At 43.3% G+C, this 27,813-nt stretch overlaps 2 protein-coding genes and 1 pseudogene across 2 annotated transcripts in view; 1 reads left to right on the top strand and 2 right to left on the bottom strand.

Moving 5' to 3' along the window:
- LOC124606148 (LIM domain only protein 3-like) overlaps positions 1-27,813 on the top strand; it is a 1,120,741-nt gene that overhangs the window by 885,284 nt on the left and 207,644 nt on the right. The gene's annotated exons all lie outside the window — the stretch shown is intronic.
- LOC124605185 (FAM10 family protein At4g22670-like) lies at positions 2,882-7,098 on the bottom strand. Its single transcript, XM_047136702.1, has 2 exons — positions 6,947-7,098; positions 2,882-3,250 (listed from the first exon to the last, which is right to left on the bottom strand). Exons 1-2 carry the CDS (start codon positions 7,082-7,084, stop codon positions 2,990-2,992), a joined length of 399 nt encoding a protein of 132 aa, XP_046992658.1. The 5' UTR covers positions 7,085-7,098; the 3' UTR covers positions 2,882-2,989.
- Positions 8,914-9,031, bottom strand: LOC124607601 (annotated as a pseudogene).

Here is a 27,813-nt window from a genome sequence, read left to right as displayed (position 1 = left end):
AAGGAATTCTGCTATCTGGGCAGCAAAATAACCAATGACGTACAGAGCAAGTAGGATATCAAAAGCGAACTAGCAGTGGCAAAAAGGGCATTCCTGGCCAAGGGAAGTCTCCTGGTATCAAACATAGGCCTTAATTTGAGGTAGAATTTTCTGCGAATGTACATTTAGCGCAGCACTGTATGGTAGTGAAACATGGTTTGAGGGAAAACCGGAACAGAAGAGAATAGGAGCACTTGAGATGTGGTGCTACAGGCGAATGTTGAAAATTAGATGAAGGTAAGGAATCAGGAGGCTCTGCGCAGAATCGGAGAGGAAAGGAAAGCGTGGAAAACACCAACAAAGAGAAGGGACAGGAAGGTAGGACATCTGTTAAGACATCAAGGGCTGACTTCCATGGTACTAGAGGGAGCTTGTACAAAGTAAAAACTGTAGAGGTAGACAGAGATCTGAATATAAGCAGCAGATAATTGGGGACATAGGCTGCAGTGCTACTGTGAGATGAAGAGATTGGCAAGGGAGAGAAATTCGTGGCGGGCCGCATCAAAGCCGTCAGTAGACAGATGACTTAGTAAAAAAACTATTTGAGTTTTTTAGTTTACGCAGTTACTACGCGTGTCACCCTGCAGGTTATAGCACCATTCTTTCTTCTTTCTTACTAAAGAGTTTTCCACAACTTTACGTCTAGAAACACAACACTCGCGATATCTGTCTCCTTCTACTCTTTTTATTCTTCCACACCTACGAAATTCGAATTATTTTGCCTTCTTCCTTTCAGATTTTCCTGTTACCTGGCCTAAATTTTACTATAAGACAATATCCCAATGGATTCATCCAAGAGCTTCTCCAACTTTGAATATGGCAGACTTCATAGCATGAAAGTTTCTCTCTTAAAAATGCTGTTCCGTCTTTCTTGTTTTCTTTGACTGAAGTGACTTACGCTGACTATTTTTTGTCAAGTCATGTGACAGCCCTCTTTCCCAACGGAAATAGTACTTACAGCGTTCCAAAAGTCTACTGACAATTCTTCGCTGGGATAGATTCCAGTAGGTGAACAGTAGTGTGTGTGTGTGTGTGTGTGTGTGTGTGTGTGTGTGTGTGTGTGTGTGTCTGTGTGTGCGTTTGTTTGTTTGTTTGTTTGTTTGTAATATCGGGGTGGAATAGACAGAGAGAGATTTGTTCGATCATTCGACAAGCGTTTTCTTCTGTCTCTCCTTGTCATCGGAGTAACATGTTTCAGCGTCCTGTGAAAGGAGATTAATTTCTCTAAATATTAAAATCCAAATCGTGCAATGAGCATAATTTTTAGATTACTGATCCTGCTAATTATTCATTTCAGCTCGTTCTTCTTCTGTCTCTCTTTGTCATCGGAGTAACATATCTAAGCGTCCTGTGAAAGGAGATTAATTTCTATAAATATTGAAATCCAAGTCGTGCAATGGGCATAATTTTTAGATTATTGACCCTGCTAATCATTCATTTCAGTTCGTTCCTCTTACAGTCAGATAAATACATTTTCGGTTTTATAGAGTCGCCTTCATTGCGTTTTTACAATCAGGTGGTATGTCTTTCAACAATTTTGTTGCTTGTTGCTGCCTCTTCAACTCACAACTTCACTCGCTTAATTCGTGCTAGGTGTTTTTATACTGTCCAGGTACTGGCTAACTATCAGATATGTTCTCACAAATAGTAAGCTTCACCGAAGCAAGGTCTCTCAAAGCACAAATGCACAACATACATTTAATTTTAAGTTTTGTGCACACTGTATAAAGCCGGCCGAAGTGGCCGTGCGGTTAAAGGCGCTGCAGTCTGGAACCGCAAGACCGCTACGGTCGCAGGTTTGAATCCTGCCTCGGGCATGGATGTTTGTGATGTCCTTAGGTTAGTTAGGTTTAACTAGTTCTAAGTTCTAGGGGACTAATGACCTCAGCAGTTGAGTCCCATAGTGCTCAGAGCCATTTGAACCATTAGCCACAATGTATAAAAGCTTTTAGTGAAATGTCCCCGATAGTTATCATGACTAGGACCACCAAACTGGTTTCGATTCTCAGTTATCCTATAAATGAGAATTGAAATATAATGAAGCGAGTATCAGTCTTATAAGAGGAATAATTGGTAATGTAACGGAAAGGAAATAATTTTTAAATAGCCTAAGTGAAACTAAATTTAGTAAAATTACGAGTGTGTTCGTTACGATAAACTCAAAAGCACTCAACCGTCAATTTCAAGTTATTCTTGCTTGTACATTTCCACCTCTCTAATGAAAACGTAATAATACATGTGTACGAAGTATTACCAGATAGCAAGTTATAAATCACTTCGTTCAGTTAACTTAGAAGCTCTCCTGGCGCTTCATGGCAGAAATTTGTCATATTTAATGATTCAGTTAACGATTTGTCATAAAAATACTAGTAGAATAATTTCCGATTTGTGTGTTTATGGCTATTCAAAAAGGACAAAACGTAAGTTTGATATTTTTTATCTTTTTTAATATTGTTTTCTGTTATAGTCGAGCTTATAAATTTGGGTAATTAGGTAACTGTAGGTATGAATATTATACTACGTTTGTAGAAAAACCTCTGTAATACATTAGAAACATTCCAATACATACACATATTGCATGACGCTTCATGGACCAGAGTATTCCTGTTTGCTTTATGGTTTAAACGACAGGTTTAGTTGAAGCTTTTGTTAGTGTGCACATGCAATACTACATTCTCACAGTACATTTGTACATCGGCTCTGATATTGTATGACACATGGAAACTCATCGGGAAAAATTCTTTTTTCGAAGAAGGATATGGTTTTTTTAACATCAAATTTCGGTCAGGAGGTTCAGGTGATTGTCTGGTGCGAAAGAGTGACGTGAATTAAATGAAATATATACTGCTTAAGAATTTTATTTCAACAGAGAAGACATACAATTAGGCTATGACGTCCTGGCAATATTTCCATTCCACAAGGGTAAAACGTTATTGTGTATAGTGATCCATTACCCTGGGAACTGATTGCCGAAGCCAACATTACCAGGGAATCCCCCATTTCCAGGGAATCCTCCATTACCAGGGAAACCTTGTCCAGACCCAAACCCAGGGAAGCCCTGGTTCAGTCCGCCAGGGCCAAAGCCCCCATTTCCGGGAAATCCCTGGTTAAATCCGCCATTGCCTGGAAATCCGCTGCCTGGGAAACCCTGGTTGCCACCGATACCTCGGTTCGGGAAAGCACAGGCAACCGCCAACACCGCCGCTAGAACCTGTAAAAATAAATAATAAAGTGAAGCTCAAAAGCAAATGAAAATTGAAGAGTAGAAGAATCTTAATGTTAAGATAGTACGTATAAATACAATTCGTTAAAAAGAAGAAACTTTTTCATTAATTTAAAGACTGTAAGAATTTCCTACAATCTAAAGAATTTAATTTGTTACAGTATGTAACGTAATATAAATGGATGAAATACGTATAAGATACGTTGAATATGCACACAAAAAAAAAAAAACGTTGTGCATCACCCCGGTTTCCAGACCTCCTGAAAATGGACGTTGACTGTGCATATTTTTGGATCACAGACACAGTCCCTTTGTTCAGAGATGTCACTAAACCTGCCCAAATATGTGAACAACCATGCATATACAGCACCTGTTAGACGAAGGGGGTACAATAGCCCATCAGTTCCAGTCATTCCACCAGCAAGGAGGTACACGGCTCATGTTGTCTGTCATTCAACCTTGCCTAGACGGTCAGTACCGCGGTTCGATCGCGTCCGCATTGTTATCTTGTGCCAGGAAGGGCTCTCAACAAGGAAGTGGCCAGGCGTCTCGGAGTGAACCAAAGGGATGTTGTTCGGACATGGAGGAGATACAGAGAGACAGGTACTGTCGATGACATCCCTCGCTCAGGCCTCCCAAGGACTACTAATGCAGTGGATGACCGTACCTACGGATTATGCCTCGGAGGAACCCTGACGGTAGCGCCACCATGTTGAGTAAAGCTTTTTGTGCAGCCACACGACGACGGGTTACGACTCACTTCACTCCTGACGTCCATGGCGAGGTCCTTCTTTGCAACCACCACTCCATGCAGCGCAGTACAGATGGGCCCAACAACAGACCGAATGGACCGCTCTCTTCGCCGATGAGTGTCGCATATGCCTTCAACCAGACAATCGTCGGAGACGTGTTTGGAGGCAACCCGGTCAGGCTGAACGCCTTAGACACCAGCGAGTGTAGCAAGGTGGAGGTACCCTGCTGTTTTTTGGGGGGGGGGGGGCATTATGTGGGGCTGACGTACGCCGCTGGTGGTCATGGAAAGCACCGTAACTGCTGTACGATACGTGAATGCCATACTCCGACCGATAGTGCAACCATATCGGCAGCATATTGGAGATGGCATTCGTCTCCATGGACGAAAATTTGCTCCCCCATCGTCCACATCTTGTCAATGACTTCCTTCAGAATAACATCGAACATGCCTGGGATAGTCTGAAAAGGGATTTTTATGGACGACATGACCCACGAATCACTCTGAGGGATGTACGCCGAATCGCCGTCGAGGAGTGGGACAATCTGGAACAACAGTGCCCTGATGACCTTGTGGATAGTATGCCACGACGAACACAGGCATGCATCAATGGAAGAGGACGTGCTACTGGGTATTAGAGGTACCGGTGTGTACAGCAGTCTGGACCGCCACCGCTAAAGGTCTCGCTGTATGGTGGTACAACACGCAATGTGTGATTTTCATGAGCAGTAAAATGGGCGGAAATAATGTTTATGTTGGTCTCTATTCCAGTTCTCTGCACGGGTTCCGAAGCTCTCGGAACCGAGGTGATGCAAAGCTTTTTTTGATGTGTGTATTTATATTAAATTCTTAGGTTTGGGATTCGTCAAAATCGAAAATAACATATCTGATAAGACATTATGTTCCTAAAGGTGAAGTATACTCTGCGTTGATCGTTTGTAAAGCTTTAAAAATGTGTTAATACTCGAGGAAGGAGAGAGACCCATGACCAGTCGAAAGTACGGGACAGTCCTGGCCCACGGTCCTGTGATGCAGGCACCGTTCGTAGAAGTCAGCTATCTGGATTCGGTTCCCAATGCAGTACAGAATCTAACCTTTCCACAAATGATGGTAAAAATATTTTTTATAAAAATTTGTTTATGTTCACTACGTGAAAAGAGAGGGAAGGAACAAGTATGTTCTGTCCATTGGTAATTTTCTCTACTAATTGTATCAGATGCAGCTTTAAATAAATGTTGAAGATGAAAACGTTAATTGTTCATAAATCAAGGAAATTAAGTATGTCTTGACACTGTTGTCGAAACAAAAGTACAGGGCATAACCACTGTCTGTATCGTAAGCCAGGGTTTCAGAAACAAAAATCTACTGCATAGCAAAATTTTTCCGAAAACACGTTTGGATAAATGATAGTGTTACTTAGTGCGTTATTATCTTCAGTCCCAGTCTTAAAGTTAAGAAAAGCGTAATGACCGATTATAGCTTCTCTTGTGTGATCGCATGATTCAGATGATCAGTCGTCAAGTTAGTATATGATTTTCACGTATCCCGTACTTGATTGGCCCAAGAATATTTGTATCACATTTTAGTACTACACTTCCATCTCTTACAACAACGTGTTTTTAAGGCATCATGTCGTATCAACGTTCATCCCTAGCGCATGACTAGTCAGCTCGGTGCATAGCGCCAAAAACAGCATTAAATTCCCATGGAGCTATGTATTGCAACCAATGTTGTGTTTCTACATCTTCGCTAATACTTTGCAAGCCACCTTAAAGTGAGCGGCAAAGGGTACTTTGTGCACAACTGTCACGTCCCTCTTTTCCTGTGCCCCTCACGAATGGTTCCGGGGAAGAACAACTGCTGCTGACCTTCATAGTCCTTTCGCGAGGTATACGTAGGAGGCTGACTTGTCTAGAAAAATTCGCTCTCGGAATTTTAAGAGTGAACCACACTCTGATGCACAACACCTCTCTTCTAGAGTCTGGCATTGGTGTCTGCTGAGCATCTCCGCGAGATTTCGCGCTCGCTAAATGAAACTCTTTCGGGATTTTCTCTGTTTTCTCTCTCAATCCTATCTGATCCCGTTCACACTGACGAGCAATAGTCAAGTACTGATCGAGCAAGGGTTTTGCAAGCTACCTTCTCTCTGGGTGCACTACATTTCCTGATGATTCTTTCAATGAATCTGAGTGTGGCAGCTGCCTTTCCTGAGATTGATTTTTTATGTGCTCGTTCCAATTTTAAACGCTACGTGCGCATTCTCGTACATATATTACGGATGAGACTACTTCCAGTCATTATTTTACAATCGTATAGTCACACGACTTTGAGTCTTTCTGCCTAAATGAGCGTAATAGATTACATTTGTTTATGTTGAGGGTCAATCGCCAACCTCTGCACAAAAGGCGGACCCTCAACAGGTCTTCCTGCATTTCGCTGCAATATTCCAGCGTTGCGATTTCTCTGTACACCTCAGTTTACAATAACGTTTTGATTGATGACCTTGACACTCAAGTTTAAACGATAAGGATTACATGTACGCCAGAGAAAGATCCACGAGAACATTGTCAAGTGTTCAGATGATACGTAGTGCTGTCGATGAGTTTGAGATCTTCAGTCCTCAGTAAATAGTTTCCAGCCAAGAGAGGCGAACCGAACATAGAGTGGATCTGATCGGCAGAGAAACTCTTTGGTTACAACAAAGCTAAAATTCGACACGTGGTTGTGTGCACTTTGGTATAGCCGACAGAAGAGTGTAACCCTCTTTCCGTATAATTTGAGCTTGTGTTGCTATACTCAACAGTCTCTAACATAAATACATAAATTACGTTATTTTACGTGGTTTTTGCTCTCTTCTGACTTGCGCGATGTTAAAGAATATTAGTAGAAGACAGTCGTACTTGACTTACTATTGTTATTGCCTGAACACTTACCAGCAGAGTCTTCATGATGCTGTTTGCTTGTCTTGTTAACAGTAATGGGCTACCTATTCTAAGCGTCCTTATATACCACGCCGTGTGACGCACAGTCGGCACATTGCGTGACGATCGCAACAGTAGACTTTTGTCCATGCATCTGCTGTTTCCGGGCACATCCGACGCTACAGTAAACACTGTGGAGCTCGAAATCAATACGCAAAAGCTAGTTGTTACATAGAACGGAATAACGCCGGATGAACGTGATCCTAGTTTTCGCTAGACACCAGATTTATTTGGAATTTACGAGGGTGGTTTGAAAAGTTCTCGGAATCACCACGAGAGGTCAGCGCTAGCGCAACAAGTTGTTCACGTGATATTCATCGGACTATTGCCTGTAAACACGTGCCACGTCAATGCTCTTGGAACAGAACTGTGGCGGTGACGTGGTTCTGTTGTTGTTCCCGCGCAGTGATTTGCTAAGTTGGAAAAAATCGAGATTCGAGCAGTGATTAAATACTTCGTAAAGAAATGTATGAAAGCAAAGGACATTCATGCCGATTTCCTGAATACACTGGGGGACTCTTCTCCTTCATATTCAACTGTTGCCAAGTGGACAAATAAATTTCAATTTGGTCGGGAGAGCTTAGATTATGATCCGCGCAGTGGTCGTCCAAGATGTTTCACTATTCCAGAAATCATTCCAAAAGTGCACAAAATGGTCACGGAGGGTCGCGGATTGAAAGTGCGTGAAGTTGCTCACGCCTGCCAGATGTCATCTGAAAGGGTATATCACACTTTAACTAAGGAATTAGAAATAAAAAAAATTATCTGCAAGATGGCTGCCAAGACTCTTGACAATGGATCAAAAACGTATGAGAATGGACCTACCGGAACAGTGTTTGGCCCGTTTAAGGAGAAATGAACAAGATTTTTTGCACCGGTTTGTGATCACAGATGAAACTTTGGTCCTGGAGACAAAACAACAGTCCAAGCAGTGGAAATATGTTGATTCTCCGCCATCAAAGGAAGCAAAGACAATTCCTTCTGCGGGAAAGGTCATAGCATCAGTGTTCTGGGATGCGAAGGGGATTCTGTTCGTAGAGTACCTCCCCACTGGGCAAACAATTACTTGAGGATACTGTGCTAACCTCCTGGATAAATTGCAACAAAAGATGCGCGAAAAAGGCCAGGTTTAGCAAGGAAGAAAGTCATCTTCCATCAAGACAATGCGCGCCCGCACACATGTGCAGTAGCCGTGCCAAAATTACACGAACTAAGGTATGAATTGTTGACAAACCCGCCTTATTCATCTGATATGGCTCCATCAGATTTCCACCTTTTCCCAGAACTGAAAATTTTTCTTGGTGGACGAAGATTCAGTTCAGATGAAGAACTGATAACCGGAATTGACATCTATTTTACAGGCCTGGAAGAAATTCATTTTCGAGGTGGGACCAAGTGCATTAATCTGTAAGGAGACTTTATTGAAAAATAAAATAAGATTCATTGATGTAAGTACTTTTTTCTGTTCCGTTCCGGGAACTTCTCAAACTACCCTCGTACATCACTTGTCTTACTACTAGAAACAATCACATGAAAATACTTCCTTATGCGAGACGCTTCATCCTTCACGTGGAGGTCACGATGTCAAGAAGATGTAAAAACCTCTCAAAGGCCGTCCTGTAAGATTCGTAGAAGTAGTAGTTGTAGTAGTTTATTCAGTCGTAGATCACTTTTACAAGGATATTGGAGATGTTATGGTATTATAATTTTTAAAAAAACCACTCCGTCTTCAGGCCACAAGTGTCCCATCGGGACCATCCGACCGCCGTGTCATCCTCAGATGAGGATGCGGATAGGAGGGGCGTGTGGTCAGCACACCGCTCTCCCGGTCGTTATGATGGTATTCTTAACCGAAGCCGCTACTATTCGGTCGAGTAGCTCCTCAATTGGCATCACGAGGCTGAGTGCACCCCGAAAAATGGCAACAGCGCATGGCGGCCCGGATGGTCACCCATCCAAGTGCCGACCACGCCAGACAGCGCTTAACTTCGGTGACCTCACGGGAACCGGTGCGTCCACTGCGGCAAGGCCGTTGCCTATTATAATTTAAGGACAACAAAAATTGCCAACACTGGGTGAAACACCCAGAAGACATTATCGGATATCACTGTGACTTCGTACACATACACACCATCGGCGCATATGTAGAGGATTAGAGATGCTATTCTCTGTGACCTGTAAACGGCTACAAGAGTACATGAGTGTTGTTCGTGATTAGTGTTGTTACTAAGCCCAGTAGGGTATATAAAAGGGATTAACAGCGTCGTGCGCTGTGTGAGTACAGTGAGAGACATGAAGACGCCGCGAACCCGTGTGAGACAGAGTTATCAGCACCTGATCTCATTTGAAAGAGACTCATTTTGGGCCTGCGTTTGGCCGAGGCCGAATCATGCAATATCCTGATTTGTGGGACATTTGGATGTGACAGTGTCCCAGTGTTGAACTGCATGCTAATGTAAGGGTTGGCATACGTGTCACCAAAGTTCCGATCGATTGCGCCTGACCACCACAAGGCAAGATCGCCATATTGTGCAACAGGCACACTGTAATAATTTCGCATCTGCCTCTGCCATCCGAGAACAAGTAATGGACTCCATGCAACATTCTGCGTCATCCCGCACCATTGGTCGGAGACAAGCGAAGAGTGTAATTCATGCACACAAGCATTTACATACTTGGTCTAGTCTGACAAAGATGGCACTTATAGGACAAACACTGCAGGCATAAAATTTTAGCTGTTAACAGAGTATGACTTAAAAGAAGCCTGTAAAGTTCATTGGTACCCAACACCTATTCCAGTGACGATTTCTTATAGAATCAAGTGAACTGTACGTTTTAATAACATCATATAACATGAGTGTAACATTGTCAGTGCAGAGTAATGCAGTCTGAGTAAGTACTGTGAAATAGTCTTCTGGAGTTCAGTGTATTTATAGTTACAGGTTTGTGATAGTTTGGTATAAACATTTAAGTAAAAATATATCTTGAGTTAATTATTCATTCCACCTATTTGGGCGTCATTTTCCTGAGGATATACTGAAGGAACTGAAGCATATTTCTTCCATTGTAAATACATATTACGTAATTTTTCTTTTAATAACAGTTTCTACATTCTTGAGTATGTACTCACAGTCAATAATGGAAAGAAAAGTATTTCTATCAGGAAACATGTAGTCTGATCAGCTGAACCACAATTACGTCTAACAACTGTTCGCAGTTTCCTGCTCACCGCTCACCTCCGGAATACTTTCTAAATGTATGACCTAAGTTGCAGGACGCTCTATCATGCCACGCGGATATGTTAATTGCGTGGCAACAGGCCCTTAGCCCACATCAAGCTGCTGGACAAAACGGTCTTTTTTCCGTCGATTGCTTAATGACGATTTTTGAATTACTAGCCTAACATTACCGACACTGTGTTTCACAGTGAGATTTGTTACGTACTTCGTGCTACAACAGGGACTCGTTGCCGTTCTCGACATTCAGGAATAGCAACAAATTGCTCGATTTAAATCTCATTGATCTGTAAGGTAAAACATTCACTCAGTATCGGCGTTCTGTTTATGTTTTTGTCACAGAAACGGCTGTACACAGATACTCGTTATAAACAGAACTTAATCATGCCCATATATGCGAATTATTGGTGTCACCGAGGCCTGTGAAGGTCTACACTCTATTATTCTTAATGTAGTTAATTTCTTTGTTTCCGGTGAGATCATTAGTTTTTGGCCGGCCGGAGTGGCCGAGCGGTTCTAGGCGCTACAGTCTGGAACCGCGCGACCGCTAAGGTCGCAGGTTCGAATCCTGCCTCGGGCATGGATGTGTGTGATGTCCTTTGGTTAGTTAGGTTTAAGTAGTTCTAAGTTCTAGGGGACTGATTACCTCAGAAGTTTGCTTAGATTGCTTAGGTAATCACACAATGCAACACCTATGATACCAGTCGAAGACATGATGACTATTACGGGTTATTTAGTCCCAAATTTCAGTGCCATCTGTTTCGTAGGGAATTACATGAATTCCTGTGTGTGCTAAAATTTCTTTCCAGAGAAGTTTTGTATGCCAGCACCGAGCCACATAAATCATTAGCTAAGGCATCTGAAAAGCGCGTGATTTGCTGTCTGACTATCCTGCCTTAGATTTTCCGTGAAGAAAGCTGCTTCACATCAGGGCTGGATGATTCCTTTGAAAAGATTTTTGGACAACATGGTTGTGGAGAGAAGCAGCGATTAGTATGATTAATCAATAATTCAAGAACAGTCTTAATCGCATTTATTATTTTTATAATACCGCCAACCGGTTTCAACCCGACGTAGGGGTCATCTCTATTTCCTTCTCCGTCCTAGATCAGTAACAGCTTGTGAGAGTCTCTAATGGCTTGTACGTCGCCCTGACTCTAAGCTTTAACCGACCTTCCTGTTTATGGAGCTCCGGCTTCTCAGACCGCCGTGGAATTGAAGTGCGCAGCGAGTGAGGTGCGGGTAAGCAACAGGTTGTGCTTCGGATGCGGTTCGCTTTAACCTTAGCTGCAGAGTAGACTGCGTTTTGCGGGTTGTAAAAAAGTTCGCAACGACGTGGGGCAGTGGTTCCCTGTTCTAATGAACATCATGAGATGTCACGAGTACTGTGAGGTATTGTCGAAAAGCAACAGGAACTTTAATAAGTGCACTTAGTAAAATTCTGACTCAATATTTCATTAAGGTAATGTACGGTACGGCGTAATGAACAGCTAACAAGTGTCGTCTGACGCCAATCGCTAACTGTCTTATCAGGACCGTTCAGAATTACGAGAGAACCGTACGGACGCAGTGTGGGCTGAATTATATCGGAAACACGCCTGAGCTTCCCTCTCTCCACTAAAAGTTGAACTGTAGATTGTGTCGGCATTGTGAATGATTTATATTACATCGTCCATAGCAAAATGAACAAACTCTCCTTAATGTATAACAGTACCACCAGTACCAAATCGTTGAAAATGTGCTAAAGGAATATATTTAAGGTGTTATTATTATTCACTATCTATAATTCAGTATCTGATAACGCAAAATAGGTAATTTATATGAAAATCTGAACTACGCATATGCAGCACGCTGCATAGGTGGGGGGGTTGGACCAAGCCACGTTTATACACGGGACCCATTTGCGTTCTCGGGAACGATACTTGCTAGACCGTTACTGACGCCCAGGATTAGTACTATACTGCCATCTACTGAGGGCTTTCACAAACTTCACAGTACCAGATGAGTGAACGTCTTAGTGCGAAAAACATACTTCTGTTTTCTTGTGTTTTTATACAAAGAAAGTAAATTTTGGTACTCAGACATCGAAGTTCCCAGGGAGCATACATTTTAGAACTGAGAATAGATAAATCTACGTTTCTTTGCAGGAGATAATTCTGCTTTACATGGTATATTTGTATAATTTGAAAGCCTGGAAGTTACAATTGTATTTTAGAGACTAATTCGATTTCACACAGGGACACATTTACACACTATTTTGCCTGCTATCCTATTTGATACCCAGTCAAGGAAACTTTAAGATGACAGCAGTTGGAGACGTAATCTAAAAAAAAAATTGAGGTACAAGAAAATAAAACGGAGAAATTGCTAAAACTGTTATCTTAACATAATCAATCTCAAACAGAAGGAATTAATTCTATGAAAGCAAAAACCGATAAGGGTAAGAAGTTGCTAAAAGCAAGAATAAGGAAAAATATGGATAGGCCTACTTACGACGATATCATTAGTGTTCTGCGCAAGGGCTGGTTTTCACAAGATAGCCCACGATGCTCTTCTGTCTTCTGCCATCCTCTTCAGGTCCGCGTAGTTTCTGCTTTCCTTTATTTCGTCTATCATCTTGTGTCTCAAATGGTTCAAATGTCTCTGAGCACTATGGGACTTTACGTCGGAGTCTTCAGTCCTCTAGGACTTAGAACTACTTAAACCTAACTAACGTAACGATATCACATACATCCATGCCCGAGGCAGGATTCGAACCTGCGACCGTCGCGGTCAAGCGGTTCCGGACTGAAGCGCCTAGTACCGCTCGGCCACCGCGGCCGACTCTTGTATCTCATCCTTCCTCTACAACTACATCTACAGAGATATTGCGCAAAACACCGTACAGTGCGTGGAGGAGGTCACCCTGTACCATTATTTGTAATGTCCCCTCTTCTTCCACAGCAAATAGAGAGAAAAACGACTGTCTCTACGCCTCCGTATGAGCCCTAATTTCTCGTATCTTTGCTGGCCAGGGTGGCCGAGCGGTTCTAGGCACTACAGTCTGGAACCGCGCGACTGCTACGGTCGCAGGTTCGAATCCTGCCTCGGGCATTGATGTGTGTGATGTCCTTAGGTTAGTTAGGTTTAAGTAGTTCTAAGTTCTAGGGGACTGATGACCTCTGAAGTGAAGTCCCATAGTGCTCAGAGCCGTTTGACCCATTTTTTTTACTCTCGTATCTTTATCTTCGTGGTCCTTACGCGCGATGTATGTTGGCAGCAGTAGAATCGTTCGGCAGTCAGCTTCAAATACCGGTACTCTAGTCCGCCCCCGGTAGCTGAATGGTCAGCGCGACAGAATGTCAGTCCTAAGCGCCCGAGTTTGATTGCCGGCTAGGTCGGAGAATTTTTCCGCTCAGGCACTGGGTGTTGTGTTGTCCTATTCATAATCATTTCATCCCTATCGACGCGCAAGTCGCCGAAGTGGCGTCAAATCGAAAGACTTGCACACGGTGAACGGTCTACCCGACGGTAGGCCCGAGTCACACCGGTACTCTAAATTTTCTCAATAGTGTTTCTCGAAAATAGCGTCGCATTCCCTCCAGGGATTTACATTTGAGTTCCCGAAGCATCTCCGTAACACTTTCGTGTAGTTCGAACCTACTGATAAGAAATCTAGCAGCCCGCCTCTGAATTACTTTGACGTTTTCCTTCAGTCCGACCTGGTACGGATGCCAAAAACTCGAGCTGTACTCAAAAAACAAGTCGCATGAGCGTCCTGTATGCGGTCTCCTTTACAGTTGAATCACTCTTTCCTCAAATTCTCACAGTAAACCGAAGTGGACCACTTGCTTCCCTGTCACAGTTTTCACATGTTCGTTCCACCTCGAATCGCTTCGCAACGTTACGCCCAGATATTTAAACGCTGTGACTGTGTCAAGCAGGACACTACTAATACTGAATCCGAACATGTCACGTTTCTTCTTCCTACTCACCCGCATTAACTTACATATTTTCACTTTATGACTAGCTGCCATTCATCACACCATTCATCTTGGTAGTTGTTGTATGCTTCGCGCTTAGGTGTTTTCACATACGCACGAGTGTCTGGTACCGGGTAACCTTCGCTTGTCATCATTTGTACGTCCTCTTTTGAACCTACTTTATATCCATCGGACTGGAACTAAGTGATGCCTTCACTGTCTAAGTAAGATGTTAATAACTGCTCGCCGCGCGGGATTAGCCGAGCGGTCTGAGGCGCTGCAGTCGTGGACTGTGCGGCTGGTCGCGGCGGAGGTTCGAGTCCTCCCTCGGGCATAGGTGTGTGTGTGTGTGTGTGTGTTTGTCCTTAGGATAATTTAGGTTATGGAGTGTGTAAGTTTAGGGACTGATGACCTTAGCAGTTAAGTCCCATAAGATTTCACACACAATTGTTATCGTCAATATCCGCTCTCCTAGCCTTCTTGGCTGAGTTATTTACTTTCGTAATCATAGTTGCTATATTTAAATAATGATTGCTAATCCCTGTTTCCATACTGACATTGTCGAAAAGATCCGGCCTATTTGTATCTACGAGGTCTAAGATAATTCCATTGCGTGTGGGCTGCCTAGCTAGCTGCTCGTGATAATTTTCAGAAAACGTGTTCAAAAGTATTTCGCATGACTGTGTCTGTATCCCCCGCAATGAATCCATCGACATCCCAGTCTATACTCTGCAGGTTAAAGTCGTCTCCAACTAGTACTGCATGATCTATATATTTACGCGCTATTGACCCTAGGCTTTCATTGAATCATTCTAGAACTGTCACAGCGGAATCGAGTGGCCGGTAAAAACATCCAACAATTAACTTAGTTTCACCTAGAGCTGTTATACGTGACCACAGGACTTCATTGTCATACTCAACTTCGATCCCAATATAGACAATATTTTTGTCAACTGCAATGAACGCTCCTCCTTGTATGGGCTCTGATCTGTCTTTGCGATATATGTCTCACGACTCTCTAAATATCTCAGAGCTTTCCACTTTAGGTTTCAGCCTGCTCTCAGTCACAAGAATAATCTGAGGGCGAGAACTTTCCTGGAGAGCAGTAAATTCGGGAACTTTACTGCGAATACTTGAACAATTTACTGATAAAAGTGTGACAGTCGAAGTGTCTTTATTCTGAACGCCGTCTGACTTCCTTTGCTGTGAATCGACCTGCGGGTGTGCATCAGAACACCTCAAACTACCGCCTATTCTCAACTTCTATCACAAATTAATCGTACACTCCTGCAAATTGAAATAAGAACACCGTGAATTCATTGTCCCAGGAAGGGGAAACTTTATTGACACATTCCTGGGGTCAGATACATCACATGATCATACTGACAGAACCACAGGCACATAGACACAGGCAACAGAGCATGCACAATGTCGGCACTGGTACAGTGTATATCAACCTTTCGCAGCAATGCAGGCTGCTATTCTCCCATGGAGACGATCGTAGAGATGCTGGATGTAGTCCTGTGGAACGGCTTGCCATGCCATTTCCACCTGGCGCCTCAGTTGGACCAGCGTTCGTGCTGGACGTTCAGACCGCGTGAGACGACGCTTCATCCAGTCCCAAACATGCTCAATGAGGGACAGATCCGGAGATCTTGCTGGCCAGGGTAGTTGACTTACACCTTCTAGAGCACGTTGGGTGGCACGGGATACATGCGGACGTGCATTGTCCTGTTGGAACAGCAAGTTCCCTTGCCGGTCTAGGTATGGTAGGACGATGGGTTCGATGACGGTTTGGATGTACCGTGCACTATTCAGTATCCCCTCGACGATCACCAGTGGTGTACGGCCAGTGTAGGAGATCGCTCCCCACACCATGATGCCGGGTGTGGGCCCTGTGTGCCTCGGTCGTATGCAGTCCTGATTGTGGCGCTCACCTGCACGGCGCCAAACACGCATACGACCATCATTGGCACCAAGACAGAAGCGACTCTCATAGCTGAAGACGACACGTCTCCATTCGTCCCTCCATTCACACTCGTCGCGACACCACTGGAGGCGGGCTGCACGATGTTGGGGCGTGAGCGGAAGACGGCCTAACGGTGTGCGGGACCATAGCCCAGCTTCATGGAGACGGTTGCGAATGGTCCTCGCCGATACCCCAGGAGCAACAGTGTCCCTAATTTGCTGGGAAGTGGCGGTGCGGTCCCCTACGGCACTGCGTAGGATCCTACGGTCTTGGCGTGCATCCGTGCGTCGCTGCGGTCCGGTTCCAGGTCGACGGGCACGTGCACCTTCCGCCGACCACTGGCGACAACATCGATGTACTGTGGAGACCTCACGCCCCACGTGTTGAGCAATTCGGCGGTACGTCCACCCGGCCTCCCGCATGCCCACTATACGCCCTCGCTCAAAGTCCGTCAACTGCACATACGGTTCACGTCCACGCTGTCGCGGCATGCTACCAGTGTTAAAGACTGCGATGGAGCTCCGTATGCCACGGCAAACTGGCTGACACTGACGGCGGCGGTGCACAAATGCTGTGCAGCTAGCGCCATTCGACGGCCAACACCGCGGTTCCTGGTGTGTCCGCTGTGCCGTGCGTGTGATCATTGCTTGTACAGCCCTCTCGCAGTGTCCGGAGCAAGTATGGTGGGTCTGACACACCGGTGTCAATGTGTTCTTTTTTCCATTTCCAGGAGTGTATTAAAGCGTCTGGAGCAAGCGCTCTCGCCTCAACAAACGTTCCACACAGTTCTTCTTCCTTTCTCTTATAACATGCAGTAGCCTGATGAGGATGAAAACTGCCTTCATATTTACTGCTTGAAACGATATAACCAACCAAATACAAATAAAGAATGGATCTAATGCCGTAGATGTGAAATGCAGGCTCATACAGGAATTATTTTTCGGCCGGCCGAAGTGGCCGTGCGGTTAAAGGCGCTGCAGTCTGGAACCGCAAGACCGCTACGGTCGCAGGTGCGAATCCTGCCTCGGGCATGGATGTTTGTGATATCCTTAGGTTAGTTAGGTTTAAGTAGTTCTAAGTTCTAGGGGACTAATGACCTCAGCAGTTGAGTCCCATAGTGCTCAGAGCCATTTGAACCAATTATTTTTCGTGTACAAAAATAGAGACTCTGACACTGATGATGACTGGATCTTTAATTAACATTCAGAGATCTATGTATATCATATTATGCTAACAGGTGGAAATTAGCCAGTAAATTTGCTTATTGTCAGTAAAATAGTTGTATTTTATTATGTTAATTAGTGTAAGTAAGCCTGTTATTTTGTTTATTGCCAATAAAACGCATTTTGAAAAATTTAGTAGTGTGTTTTTTTTATTCGCCATGTTCTGTGATATGCGTAAGAACTCGACTTGAGCCTATATAATATGATTTTGCTCTTTTAAACGTAAGGTTGAGTTAAAAGACACACACATCATTACTGTTATATGACTAAATTATTTTAAACACTATAAATCTAACCAAAAAAATTTATAAATCGGAAAATAAATCTGCGTAAATGTGGCCCGGTCGCTCCTACCCAACTCTGCAACTGAAGTCATTATCACATGGTTGTTTGGTGACTCTCGACCCATATCCAAGCGCATGTCAGAAGTTTCTATTATAGCTATCTGCCTGGCAAAGATGTACTAACAAGGGAAGCTCCCCATTGCACCCCCCTCAGATTTAGTTACAACTTGGCACAGTGGATAGGCCTTAATAAACCGAACACAGATCAATTGAGAAAACAGGAAGAAGTTGTGTGAAACTGTGAAAAAATAAGCAAAATATACAAACTGAGTAGTCCATGGGCCACATAGGCAACATGAAGGAGCACGTGAGCTCAGGAACGCAGTGGTCTCGTGGTAGCGTGAGCAGCTGCAGAAGGAGAGGTCCTTGGTTCAAGTCTTCGCACAAGTGAAAATTTTACTTTCTTTATTTTTGCATAGTTATTATCTGTCCCTTCGTTCATTGACGTCTCTGTTCACTGTAATAAGTTTAGTGTCTGTGTTTTGCGACCGCATCGCAAAACCGTGCGATTACTAGACGAAAGGACGTGCCTCTCCAATCGGAACCGAAAACATTTGATCGAAAGGTCATAGGTCAACCGATTCCTCCACAGGAAAACACATCTGATATATTCTATACGACACTGGTGACGGCATGTGCGTCACATGACAGGAATATGTTGTCGACCCACCTAACTTGTACACTTGGCGAATGGGTAAAAAGATTCTTCTTCCTTGCCCGATTTAAGTTTTCTTGTGGATGTGATAATCACTCCCAAAAAAGTGATGAAAACATAAGAGTTTGTCACATAAACTGAAAATAAAAATTTAAAGTTTTCACTCGATGGAAGATTTGAACCAAGGACCTTTCGTTCCGCAGCTGCTCACGTTACCACGAGACCACGGCGCTCCTGCAATCCCAGTGTCCTTGATGTTGCCTATCCTCCCATAAACTACTCAGCTTGTATATTTTGCTTATTTTTTCACAGTTCCACACAACTTCTTCCTGTTTTCTCAATTGTTCTGTGTTCAGTATTTCAAGGCCTATCCAATGTGCCAACTTATAACTAAATCTGAGGGGGGTGCGATGGGGAAGTTCCCTTGTAAGTAATACCGTAATGTGTCCTATCAGCAGACACTGCATTGTTTGATGTTGATGTAGGAGGAGTATCGAATAACACTGGTCCATCTGTCAGAAGGCTTGTAGCGTCCTTCTTTCTATGTGACAGGACCCATCTGTACGCTAGCATCGAGTATTTCCGTCTCCAGCCCCCCCCCCTTCCTCCCCTCATAATCAACAAAACCATAAAAACAAACAAGCACACTGCACACTCATCCACACGACACAGATAAAAGCTCACAGCAACAGAACTAAACTGAACTAAACTCCGTCCGAACAGGCCTTTGAAGGCCTAACGATACCGACTGGCCGCATTGTCATCCTCAGCCCACGGGCTACGTCTCCATCAAGTAGCTCCTCAGCTTGCCTCACAAGGACTGAATGCAACCCGCTTGCCAACAGCGATCGGCAAACCGGATGGTCACCCATCCAAGTGCTAGCCCAGCCCGACAGCGCTTAACTTCGGTAATCTGACGGGAACCGGTGTTACCACTACGGCAAGGCCTTAGGCTCAGAGCAATAGGCTGAGGACAAATAAGGGAAACTTTCTAGGCACCGGTATGAGGGCAACTATAAGGTATTAGTCATTACCTCAAAAACATAAAGTTACGTAATAAATATTTTGTTCATTTGCGCCAGTTGAGATTCTCCGATACTGTATCGAAAGCGCGATGCGATCTCTTTGCCTGTGTAGCTAAGCAACAGCATTCGTGGCATTCCGCCAGAGGACGTGAACTCTCTCTACCGCGCCGACTTACTGGCGATGCACGTGAGCTCACTCTCAGTCGTTTACCTGGAGGCTGGCCATCCAGGGAGTGATAGCAGCCATGTGGGACATAGACATTATGAGCAACTGCCGCAACTGAATATCATTTTGAGCGAGTGTGTGCCGCTGTTCTGTCATCTTACAAGCGCGAGACGCACGTCGCTCCGATTTGGTGAAACCTGATCGGCTATTTGTGGCTGCAATGCTCATGCGCAAACCGGGTTTTCTGAGTCGTGGTCATCGGCGCTTCTTGGACTTACTTGGTGAGCAGCTTTGTGTGTAGACTGTTTCAACAGTTTACGCTGCGCCACAGTGTTCTTTGTATGGTATGTTTTTAAGTTTGAGTTAATCCTGACTTTATTTGAAGAGTTTAACAGTCTAGCTTAAATACTTTATGTTGCTAAAAGCTTCCGACTGTCTATGTTACAGTTACTCCTGTCTTATCAGATTTGAGCCCGGTTTGTAATTTCATAAATATACTTGAGCTAGCCGTGTCTAATATTTTTTTGTACCCAATCTTAATTTTACTGCTTATGGGCGTTGTGTTCAAATATTATTTATAGATTCTTTTACAGAACTAGCCTGAGTCAATTGGGGTCTACTTAGAGTTAATGTAATATTTCTCGTATTTATATAAAGCCTATTTTCCGCATTATTCTGTAACTGCGCGTTGGTTGCTTTGATTTCTGGGCTTATAGTTGTTAGTTGATGTATTGATTAAATGTTTAATAAAGATTAATGTAGTTTTCTTCGGAACATTTGTCAACAGAAATTTTCTGTCTGTTTTAGTAAGGCTTGAATACGTACTGTGCCTCATTGAATTTCTTTGAGACAGAAGGTCTACATAATTTCAACACTGCAAAACTTAACGGCAAATTGCTTAAGTTTCAAATATTAATGACTTATTGGTAATCCTCCTGCGTTTTCTAGTGTTTGTCAGATTTGACGTGTTAAAAGAAATATGTAATATCAGTTTCGAGAATTTTTTAAAACTAAATTTGCCGTTATTGGACGAAGTGTTAATTTTTTTGGGGCCTAAAACCTTACTATTGTTAGCTCTCAGCTTTCTGACGCATTTCAGTTTTCAGGTATATGTCTGCAATGCTCTTACGCACTGAAATCCAAGAGCCGCAATAGCATAGCATGCTGTAGGAGGGGCCAAAACAGAAAGTCGCAGCCCATCTACATTTCCTCAGTGAACCACGCTTCGAGACGATAACTGAAAATTTACCGCTACCTCTCGTAGTCCGTTGTAACCTATTCCGTGAATATTAGCTACAACATTTAGCGTTGAACCATAATAGCACAAAAATGTATAGTACTGTATATTACGAAATTATTCGTTGGAACGCATTATTGGTATATTCCTCTAGCTCAAGTAGAAATAACTTCCAGAACGGTGTTGTACGCTCTTGCTAAGAGTCAGTCCGACGTACAGTTTTAACGCGGAAGCATATTCGATTGAAATATTTTGTTACATTATTAAGTAATAAAAGCTGTAAAGTAACAGATGCCTATCTTGAACGTTTTCACAAAATAACGCATGTGCTACATAATGACAGCAAATTGCTAGTGCTACACTTTTGTTACACATGTATTTGTTGATTAATTACGTGAAAAGGAATTGTCATATGTATCAGACTGTACGTCGGGTCTCTACTACTAGTGAAAACTTCTCATATCCTCTCTCTCTGCTATCCTTTTACAGGACACTAATTCGGCTAAAGATTTAAAGATGCGATGATACAAACAACGACAAAAATCTACAGTGAAAATTATAGAATGATGATTGTTGCTCAGTGTTTTCTCATATGTGTAAATAATGGCAGTTAGCAACACGGCTTCATCAGCAAGGAAACATGGCCGTTTATCTGTAATCGGTGAGAAATATAATATACTGAACTACTGAAAGACTCGCTTCACATGGTCTTTTTTCCCCTTTTGTTTTCCGAATTGGAAGAAAATGTGCAATTAACCACCTCACTCGCACAACATCTAAATTACCCAAGCTGCACTGACGGAAAAAATCGCAATACCAAGGAGACATGCGACGTGAAGTTGGTAGGCGTGTTTCCACATCTCAAAGATGATGTCTTCAGATTTCACGCCAGTCGCGTAAGAGCGTCGCTAGTAGAGTCATCATGATGATGCAAATCAGGTTTGCATTAAATACCTGCTGTAAAGGTCTTGAGCGTTAGCTGCCTTTCAGACTGGACGTGGTGAGTTGATGTTAGTCAACAATGCTTTTAAGACGACAAAGACACCGGTATGAACACGTCACTGAATTTGAACGAGGTTGTGTAATATGGGTAAGAGAAGCTGGATGTTCCTTCTGTGATATTGCAGAAAGACTTGACAGCAATGTAGCCACTGTACATGACTAATGGCAGCTGTGGTCATGATAATGCACGGACGCTAACACACAGGACTGCGGACGACCACGTGGCACTACCGAGAGGGAAGATCATCGTGTTCGGCCTGTGGCTGTGGTGCATCGTACTGCATCTGCACCAGCATTTCGAGCAGCAGTTGGCACCACAGTGACACAACGGTCTGTTACAAATCGGTTACTTCAAGGACAGCTCCAAGCGAGGCGTACTGTAGCTTGCATTCCATTAACCCCTACCCACTGCTATTTGCGGCATCAGTGGTGTCAAGCGAGACTGATGAAAGCTTGTTCTGCCTTGGTGCCAGCTATTGTCATGTGATGGTTAGAAGCGGGCCAGATGTGCTCCTGAAACCAAGCTGTCTGTGTTTGACACACCGGACCTACACCTGGAGCTATGGCCCGGGGTGAGATTTCACGTGACATCTTGGCTATCCCAAACACCCTGACTAAAACTTTATACGTCAGTCTGGTGATTCGGCCTGCTGTACTGTCAATCATGAACTGAACATCAGGGGGTGTTTTCCAACCCGATAACGCTCTTTCGCATACCACTGTTGTAACCCACCATACTCTACAGAGTGTCGATACGTTCTCTTGGCCTGTTCGATCATAGATTCGTCTACAACCGAACACATGTGCGACGTCATCGGACGGCAACTCCAGCGTCATCCGCAAACAGCATTAACCTTCCGTTTATTGACTGTCCAATTGCAACAAGCATCGAAGTCCATCCCACAAACTGACACTTGGCATCTGTACAACAGCCTTCAACATCCTGGCGGTTGTACCACTTATTAATGTACCAGCAGTTCACATTTGCAATGGCGTATCTCTAGCTTACCATAACATGTGATACTGCAATGTTAATCACTTAATTATGTAACCTACTCCACATTAATAATTTTTTTGCATTATGATTTCTTTCCGTCAGTGTGTGTTGCAAACTGCATTTTTTGTTTTGCTTTCTGGTGGAAAGTCGAATATATTTTGTAGTAATCGAAAACGCTACCTATAGTTATCCGTGTAAGAACCACGATTCTTTTTTAAGTTCACTCTGCAACAATGGAATGTTTGCCATTGTGCTTTACATTTCAATAAAGCACAATGGCAGACCTTTCAGTGTTGCAGAGTAAACTTGAAGGAATAGTGATTCTCACGCAGGTAACTACATGTGCTACGTAGCTTTCCTTCCGTAGCTAATCTTACCATTAACGATGTCTATTAGAGGGGAACCGCATGTTGGTTGAAATGAATAGAATTCGTGCTATAAATAATAACAGGCCTTTTTCTTTTCCGATTAGTATTCCCATTTCTATGATGACGTTTAGAACACATAGGGAACATAGAGCCCATGTAAGAATTCCATTGTAAAGTTCACGATTTCGTCTTGGGTCATCATTGTATCAATCGATTTCAATAATTTTTCTTCCTCTAGTATAATATTCTGTATTCGCAGATGATTTGCTCTTCTCATGATTTGCTCTTTCACCTTAAAAGTCACGTGTAAGTAAAAGCGTGCAAAGATTGTTGTCGTTGAGGTACAGAAATGAATGAATCTGAAGATTCATTTGTACAGCGTAGTGAATGGTCTTATAAGCGGCCGCTTTCGTTTGCCTTTCTCGAAGTTGAAAGTCGACTCACCTAATCATTGACGGGACGTCAAACAGTTTGCTGTTGATTCTGAATTGTTCTACCACTTCGATTTTTCACGTATTTAGAGCACACAAAGAGTAAAATTACGTTATTTGATTGAGAGAAAATTCGAACTAAAATGAAACTCTACCTGTTTCATATTCGAATTTATGTATCATAATTACAATTCCTGTTAATTAAGGGTATATTACTCTACATTTTATAAATTAATACAGTTTCACCAGTCTCTCCTAGAAGGAGCCTCACATAAGTGTTGACTGTTCCCATGTTCTGATGATGCAGTCATAGGCCAAGACGTACTTACTGGTTATTGAAGATGACAAATCAATCGAGACCGACTAAGCCATTTAAGAATTTGTATAAGAATTTGACTGAATTAAACTTTGTAGTTAAATTGCTCGCTGATGTTCTCTGCCAGTAACATGGCAAATACGAACAAGCTCCGTCATTAATCACAGTTTTATGTAACTCTTTGGCGACATAGACACTGACAGATGTTTGATTAGCTGGGTGCCTTTCCTCACGCTACACCTTAGCTCTTAACATTTATGAGCTTTCGTAGTGAGTTTATGCAAATATGTTAAGAAGATTCCAGTCATGTCATTGTGACAGGGCAGGACATCAGCCTAACGTTTACCATCGTAGCGACGATGGTTCCTAAAGTTAATAAATCCATCAGTAACCAGGAGACTATTTTTTCTAGAAAGAGCAGATAAGCATCCCACAAAGACAATGAATAGACATCATTTAGTTCCAATATGACGGACATAGATGAATAACGAGCAAACATAAACGGATTGTAAATCGCGCTCTGGAGAAATATGTATCTAGTAAGTGGATTAAGGACGGAAAAGGTCCACATTAATTTAATAACAAAATTCGGAAACTGCTGAGGAAACGGAGATTGTTGCACTCCCGGATCAAAAAAGAACAGCAAATGACGACAGAACAAAGTAAATAGAAATTCGTGCGTCTGTAGAGATATCTACGCGCGAAGCATACAACTAACACCGTCATAACTTAGGAAAAGATCTTGCTGAGAACTCGAGGTAGTTCTGGTCCTATGTAAAACTGCCACTCGGATCGAAGGCTTCTTTTCAGTCACTCGTTGACCAGTCTGGTGTAGCAACAGAAGTGTTAAATCTCACATTTAACAAAACATTCCCTCGGGAAGATCGTACAAAGATACCGTCATATAAACTCCCGTATGGAGAACATAGTAGTAGGCATCCCTGGCGTAGAGGAGCAACTGAAAGAGATGAAGCAAATTCGTTTTATAGAGGGTACGGCATCGGCTTCTTACTTAGCTTTCGTTTATCGCGAATCTTTCGCCCAGTGAAAAATCCACAGCAACTGGAAAAAAAGTGCAGGTGATTCCTGTATACAGGGTGTTACAAAAAGGTACGGCCAAACTTTCAGGAAACATTCCTCACACACAAATAAAGAAAAGATGTTATCTGGACATGTGTCCGGAAACGCTTAATTTCCATCTTAGAGCTCATTTTAGTTTCGTCAGTATGTACTGTACTTCCTCAATTCACCGCCAGTTGGCCCAATTGAAGGAAGGTAATGTTGACTTCGGTGCTTGTGTTGACATGCGACTCATTGCTCTACAGTACTAGCATCAAGCACATCAGTACATAGCATCAACAGGTTAGTGTTCATCACGAACTTGGTTTTGCAGTCAGTGCAATGTTTACAAATGCGGAGGTGGAAGATGCCCATTTGATGTATGGATTAGTACGTGGCAATAGCCGTGGCGCGGTACGTTTGTATCGAGACAGATTTCCAGAGCGAAGGTGTCCCGACAGGAAGACGTTCGAAGCAATTGATCGGCGTCTTAGGGAGCACGGAACATTCCAGCCTATGACTCGCGACTGGGGAAGACCTAGAACGACGAGGACACCTGCAATGGACGAGGCAATTCTTCGTGCAGTTGACGATAACCCTAATGTCAGCGTCAGAGAAGTTGCTGCCGCACAAGGTAACGTTGACCACGTCACTGTATGGAGAGTGCTACGGGAGAACCAGTTGTTTCCGTACCATGTACAGCGTGTGCAGGCACCATCAGCAGCTGATTGGCCTCCACGGGTACATTTCTGCGAATAGTTCATCCAACAATGTGTCAATCCTCATTTCAGTGCAAATGTTGTCTTTACGGATGTGGCTCATTCCAACGTGATCAAATTGTGGGCTGACGACAATCCGCACGCAATTGTGCAATCACGTCATCAACACAGATTTTCTGTGAACGTTTGGGCAGGCATTGTTGGTGATGTCTTGATTGGGCCCCATGTTCTTAAACCTACGCTTAATGGAGCACGTTATCATGATTTCATACGGGATACTCTACCTGTGCTGCTAGAACATCTGCCTTTACAAGTACGACACAACATGTGGTTCATGCACGATGGAGCTCCTGCACATTTCAGTCGAAGTGTTCGTACGCTTCTCAACAACAGATTCGGTGGCCGATGGATTGGTAGAGGCGGACCAATTCCATGGCCTCCATGCTCTCCTGATCTCAACCCTCTTGACTTTCATTTATGGGGGCATTTGAAAGCTCTTGTCTACGCAACCCCGGTAACAAATGTAGAGACTCTTCGTGCTCGTATTGTGGACGGCTGTGATACAATACGCCATTCTCCAGGGCTGCATCAGCGCATCAGGGATTCCGTGCGACGGAGGGTGGATGCATGTATCCTCGCTAACGGAGGACATTTTGAACATTTCCTGTAACAAAGTGTTTGAAGTCACGCTGGTACGTTCTGTTGCTGTGTGTTTCCATTCCATGATTAATGTGATTTGAAGAGAAGTAATAAAATGAGCTCTAACATGGAAAGTAAGCGTTTCCGGACACATGTCCACATAAAATATTTTCTTTCTTTGTGTGTGAGGAATGTTTCCTGAAAGTTTGGCCGTACCTTTTTGTAACACCCTGTATAGGAATGGTAAAAGATCGGACCCGCAAAATTACAAACCAATATTTTTAACATCGATTTGCTGTAGAATTCTTGGACATACTCTCAGTTCGAATATAATAATTTTCTTGAGACGGAAAAGCTTCTGTTCACAAATCAGTATAGATTTGTTGTTGTCGACGGTGAGTGTTCATCATAGGCAATGGTATCGTCATGAGTGCCCCAGAGGAGTGTGATAGGACCGCTCCTACTCTATACATACATAAATGATCTGACGCACAAGGTGAGGAGGAATCTGCGGTTGGTTGCCGATGATGTGTACAGGAAGTTGTCGTCCTTGAGTGACTGGAGGATGATAGGAGATGACTCAGGCAAAATTTGTAGTTGGCTTGATGAGTGGCAGCTTACTCTAAATGTACAAAAATGTAAGTTAATTCGGATGAGTGGGAAAAACAAACCTGTAACGCCCGAGTACAGCATTAGTAGTGTACTGATTGAGATAATCACACCGATTAAATATCTACGCATAACACTGCAAAACGATATGAAGTGGAACGATGGGGTTGAAGAAGGCGAATGCTCGACTTCAGTTTATTGGGAGAATTTTATGAAAACGTATGGAGGCCGCGTATAAAGCGCTAGTGCGATCTATTCTTGAGTACTGCTAAAGTTTTTGGAATCCGCATCTGATCAGATTGAAGGACGGCATCGAAGCGATCCAGAGGTTTTCTCTTAGGTTTGTTACCGGTAGGTTCGATGAACACAAGTCTTATGGAGATGCTTACGGACCTCAAGTGGGAATCCCTGGAAGGATGTCTTCTACCGCGGATGTCTGTTGAGAAAATTTAGCGAACAGCCGTTTGAAGCTGCCTACAGAACGACTGTACTTCCACCAACGTACATTTCGCACGTGACAACGAAGAAAAGACAAGAGAAATTAGGAATCGTACACCGGTCTACAGGCAGTCGTTTTTTTCATGTTCCCTTTGCCAGGGGAACAGGAGAGGAAGTGGCTAGCAGTGGTAAAACTAGCTTCCGCCATGCACAGTGCGGTGACTTGAGGATTACGTATGTGGATGTAATTATGGATGCAGACATACGGAGGTGCTCAGTGTGTGTGAGGAGGAAAGCTACAGGAAGCACTTTGCGTTACGTTAAGAAAGTAGCTTAGTATCTAGTAATATGAACAGTACAATTGTTTACCCACACTGTAGATGAAAGATATAGCGAGAGATATGCTATATAGTCGAGTAAGAAA

Source organism: Schistocerca americana, chromosome 3 (assembly GCF_021461395.2).
Source record: "Schistocerca americana isolate TAMUIC-IGC-003095 chromosome 3, iqSchAmer2.1, whole genome shotgun sequence".
In the NCBI taxonomy this organism is placed as follows: domain Eukaryota; kingdom Metazoa; phylum Arthropoda; class Insecta; order Orthoptera; family Acrididae; genus Schistocerca; species Schistocerca americana.
This window is presented reverse-complemented; position numbering and strand designations above follow the sequence as displayed.

Coding starts and splice junctions, on each gene's coding strand:
- LOC124605185 (XM_047136702.1), bottom strand. CDS start 7,084: ATGGACAAAAGTCTACTGTTGCGATCGTCACGCAATGTGCCGACTGTG. Junction 3,251..6,946: donor GCATCATGAAGACTCTGCTG/GTAAGTGTTCAG, acceptor TTATTTTTACAG/GTTCTAGCGGCGGTGTTGGC.